The following is a 25,520-nucleotide window of genomic DNA, read 5'->3' as shown; positions in this document are numbered from 1 at the left end:
CCACAGGACGTCATACGCTGTCATATGGTCGTATCACGCGGTCCTCTGGCCCGAATAATTATCTGATTAATATTCCTAGTACACTTGTGTAATATAATTTACATTGTATTCCACTCAGGTATTCATACTAATGTATATTGAATAGTGGGTATTCAACATACAATGTAATTGTAATAAACACAAAATTACAAAAGATTGATATAGAAATATTTATCAGTTATGCTTTATCTATTAAAAGTTTAAAATTCTGCGTGAATTTAAGTTTCAATTTTAGTGTTAACATGAGTATTACTTACCTGCTTATTCCAAAATATTACCCTTAACATTTTTAACACAGTAATAAAATAAGATAAAAAAGGATATATACCTAAAAGTTGTTCTCAAAAAAATGTCATAAAAAAGTTTCTCGTTTTTTTTTTGCAAAACAAATTATCCATCCAGGTCAGTTATTTCTTTCGTTTAAACGACTGCGAAACAAAAGGTTTTATGAATAGTAAATATAGCAAGGTCAATAGTAAATGTGTCAAAAGGAATTCTTTTTTAAACAAAAAATTCTGTTTATAACTCAAATTTTATTTTATTGATCTTGCGTCCGATTTGCTAAACTTTAGTGTTGTCTAAAAAATTAAATTAGAAGATCAAATGGTAATAATGATAATAATGATAACTAAAAGAATTTAAAATGACTTCTGCCATTCATACATTACTTTTTTCAGCATAAACTTTTTCTCCAAACTCTAACCTTACACCTTAACCTTTTTTTAAATGTATTTCTTTGCTCGTCTGCTTCTTCATGATTGCCATTTTACTTTTATGTTTGTATATGAAATCTTGATAAGTTGTACCATCATAGAATAAATGCGGAGAACTTGTCAGAGTGTGTCCAAAAAATTCTTCTAGTTCTTCATTTATTGTAGTGATTTTGCGAAAAGCCGGATACCGTATATTCGGCATCCCCTTCGGTCGGATATCCGAGTTGAACTTGATTATTATCTGCAGTGTCCAACACCTAAAAGACATACCAATTTCTGTGAATGGATCCTGAGTGGTAAGTAATGGGTTTTTAATATCCCGCCAAAGCCGGATAGTTGCCAGATATCCGTTTCACCACTAATTTATACAGTAAATAAACTTTTGAATACGTTTAGGCCATCAAAGTTTTTGTGTCATATGTCAAGCGTTTCATATATATCTTCTTCTATATTAGTAGTTCAACTTTCTTTATATCTTCGGTAACAATATTTGCTCTTCAAAGACATATGATTATTCGAGCGAGATATATGATTGTAGTATCTTCTGATTTTATTTCCAATTGAAAGATCAGTAATCGCCAGAAAACAGCTCCTACTGCAATATCTAAGGGAACTCAAAAGGTAACTCAACTTTGATTTGATAACCCTGGTTTTCAATCGCCGTTGCTGTGGGTCTAAAATGTCACTGTAATTGTGCAGGATCGTTAGCGAACTCCTGATTGTTCGAGGTTGGTCTAGCTGACGTCATCTAGAATCTATTTTATTATACCTGTTCTGGTGCAAACCTTATGATTCTCAAGCATATGATAAGATATGTACTTTAGAGTATTAAATTTAGCAATTTCTAGTGGATAGCTTTGTACCCTTTCAATATCACGTGATTGTCACAATTTAACTTCAATTCCAATGTTGATCTCATTTAATCTAATCCAAATAGATAGGTTCTCAAATCTTTTTTCGATACTTTATCTCTATAAGACATTAATTATTGATATTTACTGCTACAAAAATGAATGAATATGGTTTTTTTAAAAAGTGTTCATTTATTATTTTAATACATATAAAATAACGTACATAATAAGTTAACGATTTATGTTCAACTAGATGTTGCAGACTTTGAATTATAACACATAAATTTCTTAACAAACTTAATAACAGAAGTGAACATGCATTTATAGCATAAAAAGTGATTTCTAGTCCTCTTGATCACAACATTTACTTAAGTTACTTAGACCTAGGTATGATTAATGATTATGATTTTCATACCGAGAGCCTTCAACTATTAATTTCAACTATTTTCTGTAAGTTTTCCATATTTTTAGTAATTCAAGAAATTAAATAAGATTTAAACTAATTATTAAAATATTTTTTGTAATAATGTTTGTAAAAGCTTTATGATTGATAAATCTGTAAAGATAGGCTTAATCTTGTCGGAAAGGTTTTCAATCTTCCTGTCATTGAAATGATAACAGACGGGGGCACACATTTCGGTGAGAATGTGATCCGCCCATCGCAATCTCGAGGTGAGATATCAATTCATCACAATCCGCACAATCACGCGTTCGCGGTGACACGCCTCTGTCGTTGTCGTCGTTCTCGTTCTACCCTTCCAAGAAATTAATAATTCCATGCTACGCCATCCAGTGGGAAGGGCGTCGTAAAACGTAATACGTGCATTAATCCGTCAGAGGAAACGCGGAATCAATTTATTTTCACCGTTCAACGAACGGATTTTGAATTTGTCATGCAAATGCCTTTGACAAACAACGCGTCGTCATCGTTATCACGGTTTTAATAAAAAAATGATACTACAATAATTTATTAAAGTTGGGGGTAAGTGGGGCTTCTTTTAATTACGAAAATAAAGTGGTGTTTCAGATTAATCTGGAAGGCGTAATCTTAAATGTTTGATCTGCGAAGTATCGCCTGTTAGATCACCTGAAAGGTTTCCGATTGGAACTGAAATTGAAACCCGTCATCCCTCCAGTTAGAATCTTTCCCCACCCACTCAAACCTTGTATATAAACTTTAATTTACTTCGTCAATTAATTGTGGAAGGGTACGCTACCTGCGTATACAACATGTTGTCGTTTGCAGGATCGAATCGGATCGCGATTCTCGATTGGTAAATTGAATTACTTTCTTGTAAACATAAACCTTATCGGAGTTTCCAATTACAAACTTTACTTGAAACTAAATTGCGCGAACTTAGATTATTTTTTAAATTTTTTGATTAATTTAACACAAATTTCAATAATAAGAAGTGCAAGTTTTAATAAGTAAAAAAATAAGATGGTAGTCATTCTCTGTTATATTTGTTGGAAGTATATCTGCGTGCTATTAGGGACTACATCGTGATATCCGTACAAAGAGGCGGCTCTCAACAAAGCACTTTGCTGAATGGCCGACGCCAAAGAAGTGTAGGACGGCAAGGACAGTTTATCCTCGAACAAATTTCCATATGTCACCTTTCCATTGGAAACATCATGATGGATGAGCAGATCCTTGCTTGGTAAAGAATGCAGTCCTCCGTTGTGAATCAAATATCCGTGATGCGGCTGATCCTCGGTTATGTTATGTAATGGTGCAGAAGAATTTACTTGTGGCAAAAATGAAATGGGTTCTACAAAAAGAAATTATTAAAATTCTAAATTAAAAAAAAATAAATCTTACTAAAAACATGATGTTCGGTTGTATTTGAAACAATCTTCAATTTATCTTTTAAAATTTCTTTATTATCTTGTTTCGGTTTCCTTCTTGGTTTATATTTATAACCGGGGTGATCCATCATGTGTTGAGTCCTCAATCTTTTCGCTTCATCAATAAATGGTCTTTTATCACATTCAGATAAAGTTTTCCATTCAGTTCCTAAAACTTTCGATATTTCCGAATTATGCAATCTCGGATAATCATTCGAAATATGTTTTCTTCGTATTCTCGACCAAACCATAAAAGCGTTCATCGGTCTTTTAATATGCTTTACGGTATGATCAGACATAATTTCGTTTTTTTTTCAAATTTTAACTATCACAACTGACGCGACGGTTGTTGTTACACTGAAAGGGAGGAGGGCACGGCATAATTTCACCGCTTGCGTTACGTGTTTAATGCTGAATAAACACCGATTTGAATCTCTTTGTTCAATTGATCATTTACCGTATTGTCCGAAATCTATTGTTCGCTGGAAAAAATTGCTCGCCGCTGTGGAAAACGCTCTCTATTCATTACACGACCACGGATTGTCCGCGCTTTTTTTATTTTAACATATTACCGCATAAATATTTTTTTTATCACCGTTGCAGATGATTTTTTAATTCGCTCTATTCTTGTTTCCTCTATAGACTCTCTATATATATTATCTATGTATAACCTCTCAGTCTACTGAGCGTATTCACTATTCATGAATACGATTTTTGTTCAAAACATATCATTTTTATTTTTTATTACACTGTTATTGTATTTTTCTTTTCTTTATTGTTTTTGAATAAAATTCTTCCGGATGTAACGATCACAATGAGATTATTTTTATAATAAACACTTTTTTATATAAAATAGTTATAACGGAATTTGAGAACTATAACGTTAAATAGGTTGATGTAAAAATACGATAGCCCTATTTGTTAAATAAACATTTACATGCATCCATAGTATGGATTCTATACATACATCATTCAAAGAAAACATAAACGCATCCAACGATTTTTCTGCATCATGTGTGTACTTAACCTTCCGTCGGACACGGTTAAACTACTATTTAAAATAACATGTTCCTCTAAATCGCGCAAGTTTCTCATCAATTGTAACCTTCTTTCCCAAAGAATAACACTTTAGACAATTTTCCAAAATTTTTTTGAATATTTTGCCATTGGTTAATTGAATCATTTCGTTCTGTAGTAATACTGTTTGGATGTTATCATCAAACTGCTTTGTATATTGTACAGGGTGGGCCAAATTGGACACTTTTAAAGGTAAACTCCTCTTTCTATTAGAAATAGAGGAAAAATGATATCACTGTCTGAAGCTCGATATGCGGCGAAAACTGCATATCGATTTCAGAGATGTTTTTCAAAAAAGTGCATTTTAGAAAAGTCGTCGTAACCTTTTTCTTATTGAAAAATCTTCCTTTCTGTAAAAACATTTCCAAAGCAACTTTTTGTATAGAATTCGATGGAATAAGTTAGCTTTCCCTCAAAGCAATATTTTAGTAGTTATTGACATAAAAATGATTTTTTTAAATGGAACACCCTATATATTTTTGTGAATTCGACGAGAGCATAAAATTTAATTTCCAAAAATATAGAATATACACTTGATGAACTTTTATGATTTTCAATTGCGTAAAAGTAGGCTAGTGGGCTTTGACGGCGCTTCGATAAAACAAATGCATTGTTTATGTTTAGAAGGAGTACAGGATGTTCCATTTAAAAAAACATTTTTATGTCAATAACTTCTAAAATATTGCTTTTAGGGAAAGCTAACTTATTTCATCGAATTCTATATAAAAAGTTGTTTAGAAAATGTTTTCACAGAAAGGAAGATTTTTCAACAAGAAAGAAGTTCGACGACTTTTCAAAAATGCACTTTTTTGAAAAAACAACCTGTATCTCTAAACCCGTAAGAGATAGAGATATTTAATGAGGTTTCCGTCATTAAGTTTTTTGTAAAAATCGACCCTCAGACACTGATATCATTTTTCCTGTATCTCTTATAGAAAGAGGAGCTTCCCTTTAAAAGTGTTCAATTTGGCCCACTCTGTACAATAATATTAAAACTAGCATTACTAAAATTCGGCCCATTCTTGCCTCACCTATACTTCAGGAATTATTCGAATTAAATTGTGCTCTCATGGACGTATTCTCTGTCTGACGTGTTTCAACTTCATCTTTAAATACTGTGTTAACTTCGTCTTGAAAATACTTTAACCTTCCTTAACATTTTTAAGATTCAGTAGATCTTATTTTTTATTGAGATATCTCATGATCTGCTTGCAAAAAACTTAAAACGGAAATCCTTAAATAACATATTTTACAGGCGGACCATATTGATATGATATTAGAACAACTAAATAACATATAAAAGTTTAAAAGATATCACATTCGCAGTGTATCAAACTGAGCAAATTGTTAATATCCTCACTGTATGAAAACGATAGAAGCACTAAACACTATGTACAGATAAAGGAAAGAAAAACAAGAAGGTATTGAGAAGTAGCGGCTGCGAACTTCAGTCAATAAAAAAAATGCAAGACAAATGTTTGGCACATATCAAAGGTCAACCTCGCTCAACGGGTGGTTAATGTTGAACCTAATTCGAGAATATATGTTGCTAACTTCTTGAACGCAAGAAAAGATACTGATACTTCAGATTTTGACAAATAGAAAAAATTTTCCAAATCATAAGAAATAAAAATACGATTTTGATTTACAATCGTTTGACTTGATCTTTTGCCAGGCGCGGTGAAACAATCCGAATTTTGTGATGTTCCACATAATACATCATTTGATTCCCAAGTACCGATTTCTACTTCTGTCACTGCTGAACCGCTCGCTTTTAGGAACATGATAATCTAAATTAAATTTGAAATTAAAAATTTTGAGATACAATCACATTTTCTGGGTGTTTCTACTATTTTCTTGATATTATTCCATACGTATCATATATTCTCTGAAAGTTGAAATGCCCTTTATGATACAACTTTTAGGTTTTAGCTCTGTTATAATAAATTTACCATGAGGAAAATATTTATATGTTTTCTAACTTAATTTTTGTCATCTTGAGCAATTCCATCTTTCGTAAATGAGTACCGCAGATCTTTCTGCATACGGGTTGTTGACCAATAACTAGTTGTTTTGAATGGACAAGATTACATAAAATTTACTACATTCTAGTTCTTGACTTAGTGCAGCCTATCTTCCATAGCAATTGGACATAGAGCGAGCTCTATCAGTACAGACACCAAGTTTATGGTAGAATGTCTTTGGCAGAGAAGATACTAAATCGTCGCGGAGTGCAATAATAATGCTGAATAATGTCCAAATGCTGAACTTTTCTTGCTATCTTCCAACAAAACCATTTCAAATTATTTCCAGATATGTGTCAAGAATCTCAAAGAGGTTATGCCTGTTTGAACAGCCTGTTCAACCTTCACTTTTCTATTGATATTTTTACAAAACAGAACGTATTTTTTAATATTATAGCTATCTATAAAAACAGTACATAGCATATAAAGCAAGCATCATAACCTCATCTAACTGCAATCTAAATTCGACTATTTTATTTTTTTCAATTAATGACTCCTTGATATCTTCCACCAATACAAAATTCCTCAAATAATTGCGTTATCGGATAGAGACCCCAGCAGTCTTATCAATCATGATGTTTGCCATATCTATAACAGTTGGTGATAGGAGTTCTTCTAAGATGGTGTGAGGCTTCTTACATTTCGCAACCTTATAAGATAAGCAAAGCATTGTTTAATGTTGAACACTACGATTTGTCAAAACTTTCTTACATAATACACATTATGTTGATCATCAATTTCTGTTCACGAAAAACTTAAATCAAAGAAAACGTCATTATGTTTATGATATTTTCGTCTAAATGACGAAGCGTTATTTGAAGAGGTTGCAAAATGAATAATTTACCATGCGATTACAGAATATGAGGATACCAGAAAGATTTTGAGTCTCAAACAAATAGGATGGAGAGATGGGATAACTGCGAAACTTGATGACTTTATTATGGTTTCTATGTTGGAAAAATTGTGTTGATCATATAAGCAAAGAGGAGACAAAAATAAATGATTTAATTAGTATTAATGCTGATAGCAATACCAGCACAGCTGAGATTTGAGACAATGTAAATTTGATATAGGGCGACAGATTCAATTACCGATTTAAGATGATTAATATGAGAACGTTAAAATTAGTTTATCAGTTCACAAAATTGGAAAGTATCTGCGATTTTCTATAATTTCACATAGCTAATGGGTAATTTCTGTATTTTCTGTTACATAACTATTAAATAATGCGCTTTGACATAGTTGATTAAGTTTTATTGTATAAATCAAAATAATAATGAAGAAAATAAATTTTCTTCTTCTTCTTATCAAAAGTCTTATGACATGTTATGACACTTCGTCATCTTGGTTCTGCTTCTCCTTTAATACTGAGGTCCAGCTGTGCTTCCATGTTTTGCCATCTCTCATCAACTCTGCCAAAGGATTAGGTGGGACGGAATCGAGTACCTCGCGTTATGCCCTTTGCGAATCCCAAGTCCAAATAAAAGAGGAAGGTTTGAGGTTAGCCACCTGCTTCATGGAAAACAAAGATAAGGGTACAACTACAAACCTCGGAACTAGACTCTTACTGTATACAGAAAATATAATGGAGTTGTAATCAGGTTTTTATACCAGGTTTTCTTTTTGCATAGACGAGGAGATAATTTTACTAAGTTGTCAAAATATTTTGATTCAATTACATTAAGGAGAATGTTACAAGCAAAAAAATTCTGTTATTGCTTATGTAATACAACCTTCCTCTTACACTAAAATGCTGTCTATGGAAGAATCTTAGCAGTAATAAGTGTGTTGATTGGAGATCTTGATAATTTCATAACTATGTTTATATTCAGCATCTGATTTTTTTTGTTTAAATTATTTTTTTGAAAACTTTTTGTATACAACTTTTAGTAACATTTCAAATATCCAACTTTAGATGGAAAATTAGAACAATACGTATTAGGGTTCCATACTGAAACTGTGCTACGGATAAGTTTCAATCTTGCGTGCGTGTGCTGGTTCATTGTGCGAAATCCACAACTAAGTTATTAACTAGTGTACGCGACAATGCGATTTTGTAATGAATGCTGCGTTATTCACAGTGCACCTGCGACGCTCTAAATTGGTAATTAGCGGGTGAAGTCGGTGTGAAATCCGCCGCAGTTCTCACAGGCGAATGGCCAATAATATAATCACCGAGCCAGTCATCCGCTGGGGGGCGCTAAAGGGATTCGAGTATCGTAGGGGGCGTTCAACGCACCTTCCAATAATTCCTGATGATGATCCTCAGAAAACATCATTATCATATATGTATGTTTTGAAAGAATTTTTATTTTTTCCTTGGTTTTAATTAAAAAAACTCTCTTGAAATTAATTAAAAATCATTTCCAGAGCTTTAAGATGGTTTGAAAAGAGAATAGGTTTTTAAAAAGCTGTAATAAGGCAGAGGAGAGATATTCAAGCCTCCCTTTTTATTGAATGAGTTTTAATCTATTTGGTGTGTGTGAGAGAGAGAGATTCAGTGAGGTTCGGTTGACGCGATATTAAAACTGACGTTTCTAACGCTTTTTGGACGCATTATGCCACCTTTTAGGGGAGGCCATCAAAGCCAGGTGGGATGAACACGACAGATTTCCCATTGTGAAGCGAATAAAACAATTATTGTGGCGGAAAGCCTGTTCTCTCTCGGATTGCTTCGCTCAATACACAAACACAAAAGTGAATCAATCTCTTCTACTGTCCCCTTTACCTGTTCATAGATAATACTCCTCAGTATTATTATCATCCTCGAATATTAAATTTTCAATGCATTCATGATATGTAATAGGTTATTTAATAAATATTTTTTGCAATATTATTTTTGTGGTCATATTTTGTTTTTGATTTATAAAAAATGAGTAATTTTTTTAGTGTGGTAATTCATATCAACTAATATTTTACATATCATGTAAATTTACATTGGATTTATTTATTGAGACCGTTTCGAGTTATAAAAGATATCAAGACCGTGTGGCCTAATGGATAAGGCGTCGGACTTCGGATCCGAAGATTGCAGGTTCGAGTCCTGTCACGGTCGATGAGTCAAATTTTTTTTTCATGAATCAACTTTTATTTTATTATAATATATTGTTTATAATAAAATTAAAGGTATTAATTTTGTAAAAAAATTGATATATTGTTAATTTTAATTAAAATATAAGTAATAAATTTTTAAAGTATTGGTGTTATAAGTGGTGCGACATCTATGGAGTAGTAGCTGAATTTTCCCTACTCAATGAGTTTACTAAAAGGAGCTGATTACTTTATAAAGCTTCTGTTACCTCTTGAATAATAGCTCAAGTTTTCTTAACTAACGGTGTAGTTCCCCTTACGTAAATTTATATTGTAAAAGATGCCTTTACTTAAACAATTTAACTTCTAAATTATAGATGACAATGTTAAAATATGAATGTTATGAAACTCTTTAGAAATTCTTTAGGTACAAATTCGTTTATTATTTGTGTATATATGTATGCCTGTAATTGATGATTAAATGTTCTTATGAAGGCAAATTTGGGGAAAGATTGCAAAATTTGTAGATACAAAAAGAATGGTGGAAACAGGAAAATCAATAATTAGAAAAGGACCTAGATGTAAGATTAAAGTTAGCAAAAACACGACAGTAAAGGGTTTTCTTTTTGGAAAGCCATTCTGTTTACATGTCAAAAAGAGAATAAAATATCTCTGGGTTAGATAATAAGTCATATACACCCGAAACTCAACGTCTCATCGTGTGAGAGGCCAACCCATACCTGTTCTGGTAAAAATAAGAAAAAATTCTATGTGTCTTACAAGGGAAGTATCAGAACTGTCCCTCACCGATTTTGTTGAAATTTGGTACAGCGATAGTATGGCCAAAAATAAGGTTTACGTATTTTTTTATACGTGCTAATAAAGCCCCTGGGGCGAGTTATAAGGGTTGGAAATCGGGGCGAAATATATATATTCGCTTATAGGCTTAAAATGAAAATAGCTATCGGAATGTGCTAAATGTAAACTGATATTCATTTTCAAAGAGCTTTCCATTGATATATCACACATATATCTGAGGGCTTTAGGGGGTAAACTACCCCTAGTTTTTTGAAATATTTTAAAAACTACCCTGTCGATTTTGGCGATATTATGTATCCTTATATTACGTTTAAAAATATTAATGACGTGTTTTTTCTTATTTGCCTCTGACCATCCCCTGCAAAGTTACGGGGTATGATAGATAACCCCTTTCGTTAAGAATAATGTGATAAATAGTTACACTTTTGAATAATATTTTGAAGAAAACCATTAATTAGATGTAAATTAAGATTTACGCAGTAAAATAAACCCTATACGACATTAAGGGGTGGCGGGGGTTAACTACCCTAACCACCCCAAATAAATTTTTTTTGCAAAAATTGTTTATCGATTTTGGAGCAATTTACCACGCTGATTTTTTTATACGTTAGTACTATTGTAAGAACAAGGGTTAGAAGTTTGGGGTAGAAAATATATTTTCGCTAATAACTTTCATACTCCTACAGAAAAAGCTTTTTTATCCTTATTCTATTTAAATAACACAAAAGCTAGGATAATTATATAAATATTTATTAATAATGAGTTAAAAAGCAACTGAAAAAAATGGTTAAATATCACAAATTGTATTCTACATTGTTAGAATCCTCTGGTACGTTTGGACCGAGGGTAATAAATACAATGTTCAAAGCAGATAACATATTCGTTTTGGCATCAAAATCTGGTAAACTGACTTCTGCTCATATGAAAAATTTGCTACAAAATGTCTATTTCCCAAACACCGGACCCAAATCATTACTATTACTGTATTCTTGGAGTGGCCACTGCCAACAGGTCAAATTCAACCCGTGGATGTATTTGGTTTTAGAATATGGAATAATTTCATTAGAAGATTTTCTGATCAAATTATTCTCTATCAGTACGATGTCAATTTGCATCAGCGAGATAATATTTTAAAATTGCAATCCCTAACGCATAACCAGTTGTCTTCCCCACGATTTATTAATGTTTTTAAATACGCGTGGCTTGCGTCTGGATATATAGAGGAGAGACCAGAACAGTTGAAAATCTCGTGGAGGTTTGCTTTTCCAATGAAAAACCTACGTGCGATATCTGTGGAGAAATAGCTGTTATAACTTGTGCATGATGTAAACAATCGTTGTGTTTAAAACATTCTTTCCATGATTTTCATTATTTCCAACAATACATTGAATAAAAAAAGTAAAAAGAAAGAAATTAAATTAATAATGTAAAATACAATTTGTAATAGTCAACCATTTCTTTGCCAGTTACTTTTTAACTTATTATTAATAAATATTTATATAACTACACTAACTTTTGTGTTATTTAAATAGAGTAAGGATAAAAAACGTTTTCTGTAGGATTATGAAAATTATTAGCGAAAATATATTTTCTACCCTAAACGTCTAACCCTTGTAAGTTCTTTCAAAAGTACTACCTAACGTATAAAAAATCATCGTCGTAAATTGCACCAAAATTTTATTTCGCAAAAAAATTTAATTTTTGGGGTGGTTAGGGTAGTTAATCTCAGCCACCCATAAATGTCGTATAGGGTTTATTTTACTGCGTAAATCTTAATTTACATCTAATTTATGCTTTTCTTCCAAATATTGTTCAACAGTGTAACAGTTTATCACATTATTCTTAAGGAAAGGGGTTATCTATCATACCCCGTAACTTTGCAGGGGATGGTCAGAGACAAATAAGAAAAAACACGTCATTGCTATTTTTAAACGTACTATAAGGACATATAATATCGCCAAAATCGACAGGGTAGTTTTTAAAATATTCCAAAAAACTAGGGGTAGTTTACCCCCTGAAGCCCTCAGATATATGTGTGATACATCAATGAAAAGCTGTTTGAAAATGAATATCAGTTTACATTTACCACATTTCGATAGCTACTTTCGTTTTCAGCCTATAACCGAATATATATATTTCGCCCCGATTTCCAACCCTTATAACTCGCCCCAGGAGCTTTATTAGCACGTATAAAAAATACGTAAACCTTATTTTTAGCCATACTATCGCTGTACCAAATTTCAACAAAATCGGTGAGGGACAGTTCTGATACTTCCCTTGTTAGTTAAGTGGTAATAGACATATTTTTGAAAATGTTAAAAATCGTCGCTGCAATTTAATAGTGAACCATGCTGCTATGGCTGTCACAAATCAAACAACAAAAGTAGTTAGTTTTGCAAAAAAAGTATTAGTTTGATTGAGTTAAGGTTGAACGAATTTATGTCTATTAAGTTTGACACACGATTTCTAAACAAAGGGGTAGTACAACACCCTTGGCAAGTTATTTTAAAAGATGTCCTGTTTAGTCAAGATTCCAAAATGTTACAACAGTTGGCATTTTTCTTTTCCTAAAAAATACTATTGCCTGTTTATTCTGCAAAAAAACGTATTATTTAAAAAATTCATACTTTCGTACCTGATTTGTATTTCCTCCAAAATGATTTAATAACTTTGTTAGAAGTGCCACTCAATATTTACAGAGGAATGTGGTTTCAACAAGATGGTTGCCCAGCTCATTATGCTTGTCCTGTACGGGATTGCATACAGAATACCCAGAAAGATGGATTGGGCGTCGTGGTTCGATTATGTGGCCTCCTCATTCTCTGGGTCTAAATCTCTTTGATTTTCTTATTAGGATTGCATAAAAGAAACAGTGTATTAAAAACCGATTGAAAATCTTGTCGAACTGCGCCACAATATTTATACAGCAGCAGAAGAAATAAATGCAAAGAGATTTGCACAACTAGTAAATTAGATCTTTTCTGTGACGATGCAGAGCTTGTATTAGTGCCGACAGCAAATAATTTGAGATAATTCCTGTGTCAAACTTGACAGACATAAATTCTTTCAACCTTAACTCAATCAAACTAATATATTTTTTTGCAAAACTAACGACCTTTGTTGTTTGATTTGTGACTTCTACAGTAGCATGGTTCACAAGGAATACATTATTAAAAAAATCACTATTAAATTGTGAACATTTCTGACCGTAGTACCTAAAGATATGATATATGGGACCGATTTTTAACATTTTCAAAAGTATGTCTATTACCAGTTAACTAAGAGACATGGAATTTTTTTCTCATTTTTACCAGAACAGGTATGGGTTGGCTTCTCACCAGGTGCCCGGTTGACGTTGAGTTTCGGGACACCTGTATATGGAGAAAGAAAATGAGGAGCTACATCTAAAGAATTTGAGACCAACTGTAAAGTATGGTGGCAAATCACTGACGGTGTCGGGGATGTTTTCAACTGCTTGATCCAAGAACTAACTAGCAAACACATATCTACTTTATTATATTATATTTTTCTGAATTATCTTGTTATGAAAAACCTTAATATTATCCTAATTTTAAGATCATCTGCAAATTCCATCCAATTATTAGGTTCTGAAATGGTGAAAAATGAAAATTTTTTCAAAAATAAAGTCAACGAACCTAAAAATGTCTTTGAAACACCAGTTAGCTGCTCTAAAATGACACTTCAGTAGTAATGCCAGAAAAATGTATGTAAGATAATACAGGATATCACAAAACTGCAGTAGCACGGTGTTTCTGTTAAAAAAAACAGAACGGAAGCACATGGACACATGAAATTTGGCATAAATTTTATTCAAACATTACCAAACAACAATGTACAATCAAATTCCGAAGTATTCACCCTTTGCCTTCACACAAAGCAGCAGACACTTGGGGTGCGCAGCCACCGTGGCGGAGAAGTATTTGGTCCCATGCCTTGGTCGAGATAGTAGGGAATGGGACAGAATCAAGAATTAACCACATAGAAATGTCGTGATCCCATGGAGGTGATCATGGCTGAAAAATTGGTCCGGAACCAATAGAATGTCCAAGGGCGTGCGTTGAAGTGACAGTGGCCTCAAAGAAGCACCTTCATGAGACTCTCATCAAGGTAATTCTGGGAGGTTGATCTTGACCCCCCAGATCCACAAAAATTAGCGGTGTCTTCCTGGTCGAAGACACTCCGGCCCACATTATGACCTCAACGGCATGATCTTTTCAGGAAACTTAGCGACTATGCTGATTCTCTTCATGAACCGTTGGGGCCACTCAATTGTGAGTAACTTCTCGTCAGCGAAGAGCACATCTTTGAGTTTACGCCATTTTACAACGTCGGTTTGGAAGGAAGGTATCTGATAAAATACTAAAATAAACTGTTCCTTTCTTACAAAAATTCGATATTGATTTTACATTAAGCAATTACACTCGAAACTCTTTTCTTTAAGCAAGAAAAGACTGGTACTAAGTTAGACATCATTATTATGATGATTAGATGCAAAAAGTGTTAATTATATAAGAAAAAATGCTGCAGTGAAATCAATGAAATTTGGCAAATAGTTTTTCAGATATCCTGTCCACGAGTTGTAAAAACGTAGTTTTGAGAAAATTGCGTTTAAAGTTTCGACTGGTAAAAACTGATTTTTTACAATTTCCAATGTTGCTAGTCTGCAAATCCAACACCATAAACGTCCCTTTTCTTCCTAAAATGAACTTTCCATCTTCAGCTGTTCTTTCTGAGCTGTTACGTCACTCTAGGCTAGCCGCAATAAAACCAGAAATTTAGACTATTTTCAAGCTGGAATGGTGCTTTGGGGTCAATCACCAAACCGTCGAGTTAAAGCTTCTCTTAGCATTCTGAGTGTGACCTCTCAAACATCTGACTAGCAAATTATCTTGAGATAGATCTTTATAAATAGCCAGTAGGGACATGTTTTTGTTCATCTGGATGAAGTGGTAAATGATGCTTTACTAAATGATCCGATCCAGTTTAGCTTTAGCTTTTTGCCACTCGCACCAACTCTTAGCTTCTAGTGTATAGTGCTGATTTATCGTCGTTATCGCTTTAGTCATGGTTTCTGTACTGTTTATATTTCTGCAAATACCCAGGCCATAATATGCAGTCAGTTTTCTTATTACAGCACCTGTACATTTTCCTTTCCCTCCATGTTTGTGTGTTTTTCTTAAGTTTCATAGTCGAAAGCTCATTCTCTTCTCAACATGTCCTATACATTTGTTTTTGGTTACTTCTAGGAATATTTTTAGAGAAATTTTTAAGATTCTAACTTTGTGTCTGGATCTGGATTATGAAAGTACAAAACTTTCTTGTTTAGCTGAGATGATGGTAGTTTTTAGCAAATTTTTAAAATAATAACGAAAACAATGATTTTCTTTCATAAAAAGAAATTTTATATGGTATGGTAGAAACCATTCTTTCCATTTAGATGAATATTTTGGTACTCTGACTTCTAGATGTCGCCACACTTTAAAATTCTCAATTTCAACCACTACACTTATAAAACAAAGCTCTATATTAAATGAAAAATGTTATAAAAAAATAAACTACTCGATGTTTCATGGTGTGTGATCCCTAATTCGGCAGCAATACCAGTAAATCAAATACTAATAACGCAGAGAACATTTCGTCGCTGATGAATGGACGATTGGTCTGTGGGTTGCGTTACCTGCGATGGCCTAGACCGTGCATTGTGAACTTATGGAGCCATAATCTCCATCATTAGCTTCGATGCCACCACGCCTGATTCATGAATACGACGTGATTGCAGCCGATCATTTGAATTAATTATCGTTCACACTGAATTATTAACGGGGCGGTGTTACCATCGTTAATTCGCTTCCACCCCATCTTACGGCGCTCGGCTATTAATCACTTTCGGGGGTCTTGCCGTAAAGAAATCCTAGGATGACACCTAGAGGGGTCATTATAAATGATTGATTCGTTATCGTGCTATTTTTTTCTTTTTTTTGTACACCCAGTTTTCGTGTTATTGAATTTTTCGTTCTATTAAGTGGATTAGAAATTAACTGGTCGGGAATAAATTGATTTCTGTGGAGATAATTAAACCGTTCAATTACAGTATGCGTTTGATGGACGTCTACCGGTTCGTTTATGCTGATTAGGTTATCAGCCGCTAGAAGCTATAATCAACCAAAACAAGAAGGACGACCAATTACGACCCTTTCTATGCAATATTACCGACGGAATTAACCCGTTAGCCTCGAGAAATTCAAATACCGTGCGCGAACGTACATGGGTTATACCGATAAATATTAAAAGGGGCATTAAATCTAAATTCGGCGTAATTACATTTTCGCTATCGTTCTACCACCACACAATAATATAAAAATTGGTGTGTGGTGATGTGAAAAATCATAAGTTGTATAATATAATCTTTTTTTTTTTATTTAATAAGTTTTGTAAATTTTGTTGTTTATTTTGATGGGATATTTTCCACTATTCTCCTTTTGACAGCTGAGGGGAAACCGTTTGTGTCATTAACTCGGCTTCAAAACGTCCGAAACCACTAATTCCTGAATTTCTAAAGTAGGTCAAACCTGGCCATTATTCAAACACTTCCGATGGCCAATACTCGAAGTGTGAACGAGTTATAGATGGCTTTGCTATTAACACGCGTTATCTCGTTTCCGTCGACTTGATACGTAGAATAAAGCATTGGAAATTGTGCATTTCCCTATCTTCCTTTTCAAAAAGTAATAAGCGATAAGCTGGTTGTCGTTTTTGTTCTCCAGAGAAAAGTTTCCATCAATCAACTTCATACAAAAAAAAAGTACCCCATATAAAGAGAAATAATGGGAATGTTCAGGTGTCTATTACAGTAATAAATGGAGATATAATATGGAGTTGGTTTAAAGATAGATTTACACAAAAAAAATTGTTATATGAGTTTCGAATAGGAGATTCAATCTGAAATGGTTACGCCACGAAGTTCCCTTTTGTTCAAGATATAGGAAAAGATAAGGGGTTCTGTAGCTCTTATCTGACTAAAACAAACTTATATTTCTCTGTCCGAAGCCAATTTCCTCCAGATCCCACTTAAGACAAGTGGAGGCGCCGCGAAATCCGAAGGGAAAATCCGACCGGATAAATTCCAGCACGCCTTCGCAATTAACACGGTATTAGTTCGGAAATGATGTCATTTCATTGAAGGATTATCAATAGGTTTTTAACTTCAATAAGATTTTTCTTTCTGGTAACAAAAAGTTGATTGATTTACTAATTTATTAAACAATTTCTATTCGAAATATAGTAAAACCTCGATATAACGGACTAATACGGAGAAGGAAGTGTTCGTTATACCCAACATCATCCTATCACTAGAACTAACACTAGACCGAGAACTAGAAACATTCAGGTTTAGCCGCACGTCTTTCAAGACGGCTAAACCCGAATGATTCCAGTTCTAGGTCTTGTGTTAGTTCTAGTTTTACACTTGCACTGTGACTAGAACTAATATTAGAGTTAGAACTAGAAACATTTAGGGTTAGACGCGCTTCTGGACAATGTTTATTACCATCAAGGACGATGTTACTATATGATGTGGAAAATATTGATAAAATCCAGGACAATTGAAACTTGTAATGATTATGTTGAGAAGTCAGGAACAATTTTGATGCCATGGATGATATTGAGAAAGACCAGGGAGGAGATGATGTTGAGATATGTCAGGAATAATGTTTAGTGTTATCATTTAGTGTTATTAAATGATGGGAAAGTAATTGACGGAGCTCAGGACAAGTTCTGCAATACCGAGATGATGAGGTTGCTGAACATCGATGAAAAGGATGTAGGAAGAAGCCAGGTATTATGTTAAGAAATGTCTGGTTGAGAAACAATCTAGCGTTAAGTAACTACTAAAACTAGAATTAACACTAACATTAGAACTAACACCACAACTAGAACTAGACACATTCGAGTTTAGTTTTTTTCCAACAATCTAGCGCTCAATAACAATTACAACTAAAACTTATTTATACATCATAGGACAACTCGGGGAATACCCCAGTTATATATAAATATACTGATGTATTAAATAGATAGTATGACTATAGATATATACTATAATATGACTTAAAACGAGATTCGTTATATCTAGGATTTACTATATTCTAAAAATTAAAGCAAATCGGATTCGATTGTCATTCCCAATCCGATTCAACTGATTAATAAACGTGCTGATAAAATTACGCGGATGGAAATTGGTCCCCGCAGGCTGATAGGTCCCGAATATCTCGCCAAAAATGAAACAGTGGTCGTTCGATGTCCGGTTTAAAATATCGCGTCATATATCAGTGATGCGGCGGAACCTACAGTTGGATGGAATTAAAATTAAATTAATGCGGCTCGCTACATTGTTTTTCGCCCTTCGGAATTACTAACGCTGACCGCGCCGCGTTTATAAATATAATTGATGCCGCAACTCAGATAACTTCCAGACAAAACTTTAATTTACATTCAAATTATTTAGATAGTATGTTACGAATACAACGAATGCCGGATGCAAGTTATAATATTTTAATGTAAAACTCAGAAACATACCGATTTATATATTTCATAATACAGCTTATAAAGCATAACGTATGAATTCCATTTAAACAATAATCTATTTAAACTAGATATAAAAAGTGAAACAAATACGGTAAAATTACCCTTTAAAAGTCAATTCTCCGAAAAGACGTTCGATCGTAGTTAATGGGCGACCCCGTTTAATCCCACGTTTCTTGATGTTTTACGACCGGATTTTTATCTAAAACCATTTCCAAAGCCACCCGGTATACAGCCTCTGCTCGTTTTGCACAAGCTATTTTCCGACACGTTCGAAATTAAACGGCCATTTCCGGCTCGCGTCCTGCGCTTAAGACCGTATCACTAGAAGATCATAATCGATAAAAATCGCTAACAGTTTTCCAAGGAAAAGAAGAGCGCCCACCCCGAAAATATCCCTATTCAAATCGACGTTCAATCGTTTAACGCGCTCTCGGAGCTTTCGGGGCTTTTATAAGAGTTTCCAAGAAGATTTTCGCCAAAGTCGACCGTGAGGGGTTAGCGACCCTAGAAAAGATATTAAATAAGAAACGTCGCTTTTCCGTCGTTATGTACGCGCGGTAATAAGAAAGCTCTCAAAGCTGCCTCAAAACTCAAGTGAGCTAGGGATGGAAAAAGGTGGAAGGATATGCAAAGAACTGAACGTATAGGAGTTTTATGAAACCAATAAAGCGATGCTCGGAGAAGTTATTCTACAGCCTCCATCTAGTGAGACAATAAAGAAGTCTATTTATAACGTCGCGACGACGAGAATTGCCAACCATGCATAAAAATCATACTAGAACGTCTTGTAGACCAACCACGTTTACACACTTTTACTTTATAACATCAAGATTTTTAAATGTATGACAATACTTTTCTTAATACTTGAGCAATTTTAATATTCTTTTCATTTTATGCTTGCACCATCAACTATTTGATTCTTTTTATATATTTTTTTTTTGCATTTTGTATACCTTTCATAAAGCGAATCAGAATCAATAAGTATATGAGCCTAGGAGAGAAACTAACTCCTAGAACATTGAACGAAACTTATTAAATGTAATGAATTAATCGAGTGTTTTAAGCGTACATTAAAAAGCTGTACCAGACATCAACTTTTAGTAGTTTTATGTTTTTGGTGCAAGAGGTTCTAACTCCTCTTAAAATAAAAGTAAAATATCCTGCAAGTGCTTCAAGAAGTTAAGAAATGAGACATGAATGTTTTGAAGGTATTTTCGATAAAAGAAGGATTGGTTGAAAGGAGGTTTCCAAAATTGACAAATAAAATTCCACCTTCCATATTCCCCGAAGAATATGGAAAATCATATCTTCCATAAAACCATTGCGTTGGTCTATGACTTCTACAAAGTTTAGTAGATATATTACTTCTATAGAGACACATATTTATTGACATCAAGATCAAGAATAACAAAAAAATTTCTGGAGATTTGAGAAGTTAAAGTCTGTAAGAACATTACAACAATTCGCTCAAAAAAACATAACCAGGAGAAAAATTATGTTCTGTACTTCTAGCAAGATTACTAAAATATTTTTCAGTCTTCGACAACATAATTTAATGACAGATTTAGGGCCGGTTGTACAATATGTCGCTAAATCTACCTGATAACTATCCGACCGATAAACTTATCGGGAGGATAAAGATATTCGCTGTTGTACAAACGTTTTTTGTCGGTAAGATTGCTATCGGCGAAATAAGAGTCGGATGGTAGTAGTTGTTCCCCATATCTAGTGATTTGTGTCCTATAACGCTAACGTCATTCTTTGAAGTACTAATTATAATTTTGACAATAACAACTGTTTAAAGAAATGTTTCACGACAGACAACTGACACAACGTACGTATAGGGTTAACAATAATGTTATAAGCCGTGTGTCCACTACCAAGTTTTCTTGCGGAAGTTGCTTCCAGAAGTGAGTTCCAGAAGTTTTTGTCCTGTAAACACGACAAAAACATGCGTGTTTACACGACAAAAACTTCTGGAAGTCACTTCTGGAAGCAACTTCCGCAAGAAAACTTGGTAGTGGACACACGGCTTTAGGCTAACCTATGCAGTGTTTATATAAAAACCTTGGTAACCATAAATATCTGCCGGATAACTGTCTTATCGGCACCGTTGAGTACCCTACAAAAATATCCGTACATTGTAATACAGCATAAACTAACTTCTCAACCATACAAGAAAACTATAACATACAAGAAAATGAAGCAGATTTCAATTCATGTGAATACCTCGATAAACAGGTTTCTTTAACCATAACGACAATGTCATCAGCATAAGCTTGTATTCCTACACCAACGGCTTCGACTATCGCAATCAGATCGTCAATCAGGATGGACCAAAGCAGGGGAGATAACATTCCTCCCTGCGGGCAGCCACCTCTCAGCCTGAAGCGTATCGTATCACCGTGGAGTAAAGTAAAAACTATTCTACTATCAAGCATATTGCGGATCCAACCCGCTATAGTTGCTTCTACTCCCCTGTCAAGAGCAGCTCTTTCAAGACATTGAAAGACATTGCGGTATTGCGTTGTTGAACGCTTCTTCTATACCAGCAACGCACAAACCAAGACTTCTTTATGGATACTCTACCAACTAAGTTGTGTAGAGCCAATTCTGCTGATTTTCCCACTTGATAAGCATACTGGTGGCGACACAGTGGACCAGATATCAATGGCACCGTACGGATATACCTTTTCAGAACTTTTTCAAATGTTTTCAACAGAAATGACGTTAGGCTGATGAAGATACTAATTAGTCCAATCTGCCGGTACATATTTCTAGGCGACACTCGCTCTGAAAATTTTTACCAAAATAGGCAACAACAGTGACCTTCCTTGCTGTAACAAAGCAAGGAGAAGACAACTCCGGGCGATTTGAACGGCTTAAACGTTTGAATCGCCTGGTCCACGGATGTGCAAGTGACGACTTTTTTAGCCACACTCCCATCCGTATTTGAGGGGCGCTTCGCCTACAGGAATAGCTCGCTGAAGGAATAGCTTCGCTGAATCATGAGGCTTCATGCGAAGTGAGTCTTCATGAAAAGCTCTAACGAGGCTCTGCTAGAGTCCGTAAAACTACCGTCAGCCCGTTTAAGTGAGCCCAGGGGTAGTGATCTCTACCGAATCTCTAGCGAGAATCTTGTGAATTCTTGCACTGCTGAGGGTGTCTGCTGGGCAAAAATAGAAAGCTGTTTTAGAGGTTTGAGACTACATTTGCGCGCATGGAACGGTGTTATAGATTGTGGTCGGGGTGGTGCAGATTGCAGAAAAAAAGTAAATCCACGATACTAATTTAAACTAATAATTTGGATCTGCAGAAACGCAGAAACTGGCAAGGCAATGTATGTGGGACTACGACCATAGGAGATGGTGCGCTTGTATACCACTTAATTGCCGAATGCTTGTACTTTTGTTTCTTTAGCTGAGTACAGTGTTCAAGTGACAGATGATAAAGTTTATTAATAATGAGCTGATTAAAACAGCTTATATAGACCCTTGTCAAAACAGAGCCAAAAAGATAGATGCTTAAAGAAGCAGATGTGTTTTGGCTAAACGTGACCAAAAATTACCAAACTAAATATTTTTTTTGCTAAAGCTAATTGTGATTATTATTAACTAATTTAATGAAATAATTTTGATTAATAAACTATTAAAGTAACATTTTTAATTAATTATCTAAATGAAGATTATAGTTTAATCCGGATATAAAGGATTCCGTTGAATGTAGATAATGGGCTTCCTGGAGATCGGTTTTCGATCGGAAGCTTATTAATGAGATGGTTTGAAATCCATGTATGTAGACATCCATTGAGTGCGGTGTGCGCTTTGACGCTGGAGGGGAAACCTCTCAATCAGACGTTGTCATGCCAGAGCGTCGGCGTCTCTCATAAGTGGCGACGCGACGCGGATACCTGCGCCGCCTAGCTCAAATTAAGTGAACGCTTCATTATACGATGTAATAGACTGGTAGGGAAATTAGGATGATAGTTTCGCGATTATCAGGTATTGCATCTTAATAGAACTAATAGCAAGTTTCGATATCAAATGAGCTAGTTCATGTTGTAATTACCAGATAAACAATGAACCGTATTGTTTTAGTTTAAAAAATTTGTCGTGGGTTTGGTGTATGATTTTGAAGGGTTTTTTAAGGGGATAAGGTAACGTGTGAAAGAAACTTTCCTGACTGCCTGATTGCAAGGTGCCTTGAAATGGTTTTACGAGGCACTGGGGCGTCGCGGCGCTCGTAAAATGCTGATTGGCGTCACCGTATCTCCGAAATGATAAATGCGCGTCTTCCGCCTACCGATCCTTACAGCAAACTTCGGAGGGAAAATGCTCCCCCGGTACGGATTTACGGGGTTGTGCATCAAGTGGTGCGGGACGCCCAAGCTACAACGACGTCGAGGACGACGACGCCTCTCTAAAGCTTTCATTACGTCTAATGAGGTTCTCGAAATTATCGCTTTGCATCCTTATTGCGAACATCCATCACGTGATCACCTGAGAACTATATCTGCTAAACTCTTATAACTTTGTGTAAATTAATAAAAAATAATTAATACATTTCAAATAGATTTGACTAGAACAAGTTGAGTAGGAAAAAAGTTTGCATGAATATGTTATTCCTTGTCCGAACGACTCTTCCTAATTAAAAATCCTATGGCTGCGTCAACCTGCATCATTTGCACGAGTGCAATTATTGTACATTGTGCACAAGGCGTTTAATTAGAGGCATAACGAGTCGTCAAGGCTTATACTATTTCCGGAACGAGAACGGGGAGATGTGTAACCGCCGCATGTGGAATAATGAATTTTTTTCAAACGGCGAGTCCACCGGATCAAAAGTAATTGCACTTCCTTTGCTTTCAAAACGCTAACATTTCAAAGTTTCTTATTGATGGCGAGCGAAAAGAAAAACATAACACACCGTGCACATCGTTTATTTTCAAATAAGATTGTAAAAGAAATTAAAATAATTTTTTCACTCTTGCATTTATAGTTTTAATTTTTCGTGCTAGATTCAACAGACGGAGTAGGTGGTTCTGGAGCAGGTTCCGGTTCTGGTGCTTTAGATGAACCTTTAAATTGTTGCTTTATTCCACCGAAAATTGAATCAATTAATTCTTTAATAAATTTATTTATTCCAAAAATATCAACATCATCCTGGTCTTCATGATCACCGTTTTCATCGGCATTTGGTACAACTCTTTTCGCTAATAATACATTTATAATTATTAGATTTAAAAATAATTCAATATAATTAGTTACCATGATGTTTCTTATGGTGATTAAACCCGGAACACGTCGATATTACCACCAAAAGTATTCCTAAAAGAAAGAGGCACTTGAGTGAGTTCATGTTGTTTTCAAGTATTGAAGCACATGTAGTGAATTACTAAGTAACTTGCTGTTGCTTTATACTTTATGGAATAACCATAAAAATGGTTATAAACGTGAAAATATAGTCGTGTACACCAGGGAATTTGTTAACCATAAAGAGTTATTACTATTTTAATAAGGATTCAAGAAAAAATGTTTTTAAATTGTTCAAAAATCAATAAATAACGAAAAAAATTGCTTCCCATAGTTTATTTTCAATCAGAAATATAAAGAAATTAAAATTTTCATTTTTTTAATGCTGGTTCTTTGGAGATTCGGAGCTAGATTCAACACACGGATCAGATGGTATCGGTTTTGGTATTATAGATAAATCAGCAAGAAATTGAATTAATTGTTTCATGTATAATTTGACTTTAGGAGCACTATCGTCGTAATCCTCATAGTCATCACCATCACATTTACTCTTTATATCGCCACTTGGTGCAATTTTTTTCTCCCCTAAAACATGTACGATAACATAATTTATAATTTATTAAAATGCATTAATTACCGTGTTTCTTGCGATGATGTTCTCCAGCACATAATGATATTGCAACGAGAATTACTCCTAATAGCAGAAGATACTTAACTGAGTTCATTGTTGAATTGTTTTTGAACCTATTGATTTACTTTAGTAATTAGCGTTGCTTTATATTCCGAACTTCAACAATAAAAATGATAGTGTAAAACTGTTTTCGTGTATACCCGCATATTTTTAACTACATATAATGAGTTATTGCTACTTGAATGGGGATTAGCAAAAAAAAGTGTTGAAATAAATCAAAGTAACGTTAAATTGGTGCCGCTTAGAACTATAAAAATTTTACAAGCAATTCCAATAACTTACATAATCCTAAGTAAGCCCTCCTATATCCTTAGGCAATCCTATATCACGTTTTTACCAGCTGTTAGTACATGTGTTAGCTCAATGACTTAAACCACTCTCTTCTGCCTTCAATATTATTTGGAAGCAGAAAATCTTCCAATTGGATATTGGAAGATATCTCCAACAAAAGGACTGTTGGCGTTTACTCATAAACACCCTTTAATCTTATTCTCGTCGTACAACGGCCAAAATAACCGACGTTTGGGTATGCAGATTTCAAGCTTATTGAGAGTTCCTAGTTATCTACATTAGAT

The 25,520-nt window shown here is 34.3% G+C and overlaps 1 protein-coding gene, 2 long non-coding RNA genes and 1 other non-coding gene across 4 annotated transcripts; 1 reads left to right on the top strand and 3 right to left on the bottom strand.

The window, feature by feature from the left end:
- Nucleotides 1–1,793: 1,793 nt before the first annotated feature.
- Nucleotides 1,794–3,785, bottom strand: LOC139430098 (uncharacterized). Its single transcript, XM_071196739.1, has 2 exons — nucleotides 3,426–3,785; nucleotides 1,794–3,375 (listed from the first exon to the last, which is right to left on the bottom strand). The coding sequence occupies exons 1-2, from the start codon at nucleotides 3,748–3,750 to the stop codon at nucleotides 3,062–3,064; spliced, it is 639 nt and encodes a 212-aa protein (XP_071052840.1). The 5' UTR covers nucleotides 3,751–3,785; the 3' UTR covers nucleotides 1,794–3,061.
- Nucleotides 3,786–9,534: 5,749 nt separating this feature from the next.
- On the top strand, nucleotides 9,535–9,607 carry TRNAR-UCG (transfer RNA arginine (anticodon UCG)). The gene has a single exon. It is a non-coding gene; the product is annotated as a tRNA-Arg (tRNA).
- Nucleotides 9,608–23,925: 14,318 nt separating this feature from the next.
- LOC139430270 (uncharacterized) lies at nucleotides 23,926–24,402 on the bottom strand. Its single transcript, XR_011640732.1, has 2 exons — nucleotides 24,270–24,402; nucleotides 23,926–24,214 (listed from the first exon to the last, which is right to left on the bottom strand). It is a non-coding gene; the product is annotated as an uncharacterized lncRNA (long non-coding RNA).
- A 172-nt stretch (nucleotides 24,403–24,574) lies between these two features.
- On the bottom strand, nucleotides 24,575–25,059 carry LOC139430263 (uncharacterized). Its single transcript, XR_011640724.1, has 2 exons — nucleotides 24,892–25,059; nucleotides 24,575–24,839 (listed from the first exon to the last, which is right to left on the bottom strand). It is a non-coding gene; the product is annotated as an uncharacterized lncRNA (long non-coding RNA).
- Between the last annotated feature and the right edge of the window lie 461 nt (nucleotides 25,060–25,520).

The sequence above is a fragment of the Onthophagus taurus genome, chromosome 6 (genome assembly GCF_036711975.1).
Source record: "Onthophagus taurus isolate NC chromosome 6, IU_Otau_3.0, whole genome shotgun sequence".
Lineage (NCBI taxonomy): Eukaryota > Metazoa > Arthropoda > Insecta > Coleoptera > Scarabaeidae > Onthophagus > Onthophagus taurus.
This window is presented reverse-complemented; position numbering and strand designations above follow the sequence as displayed.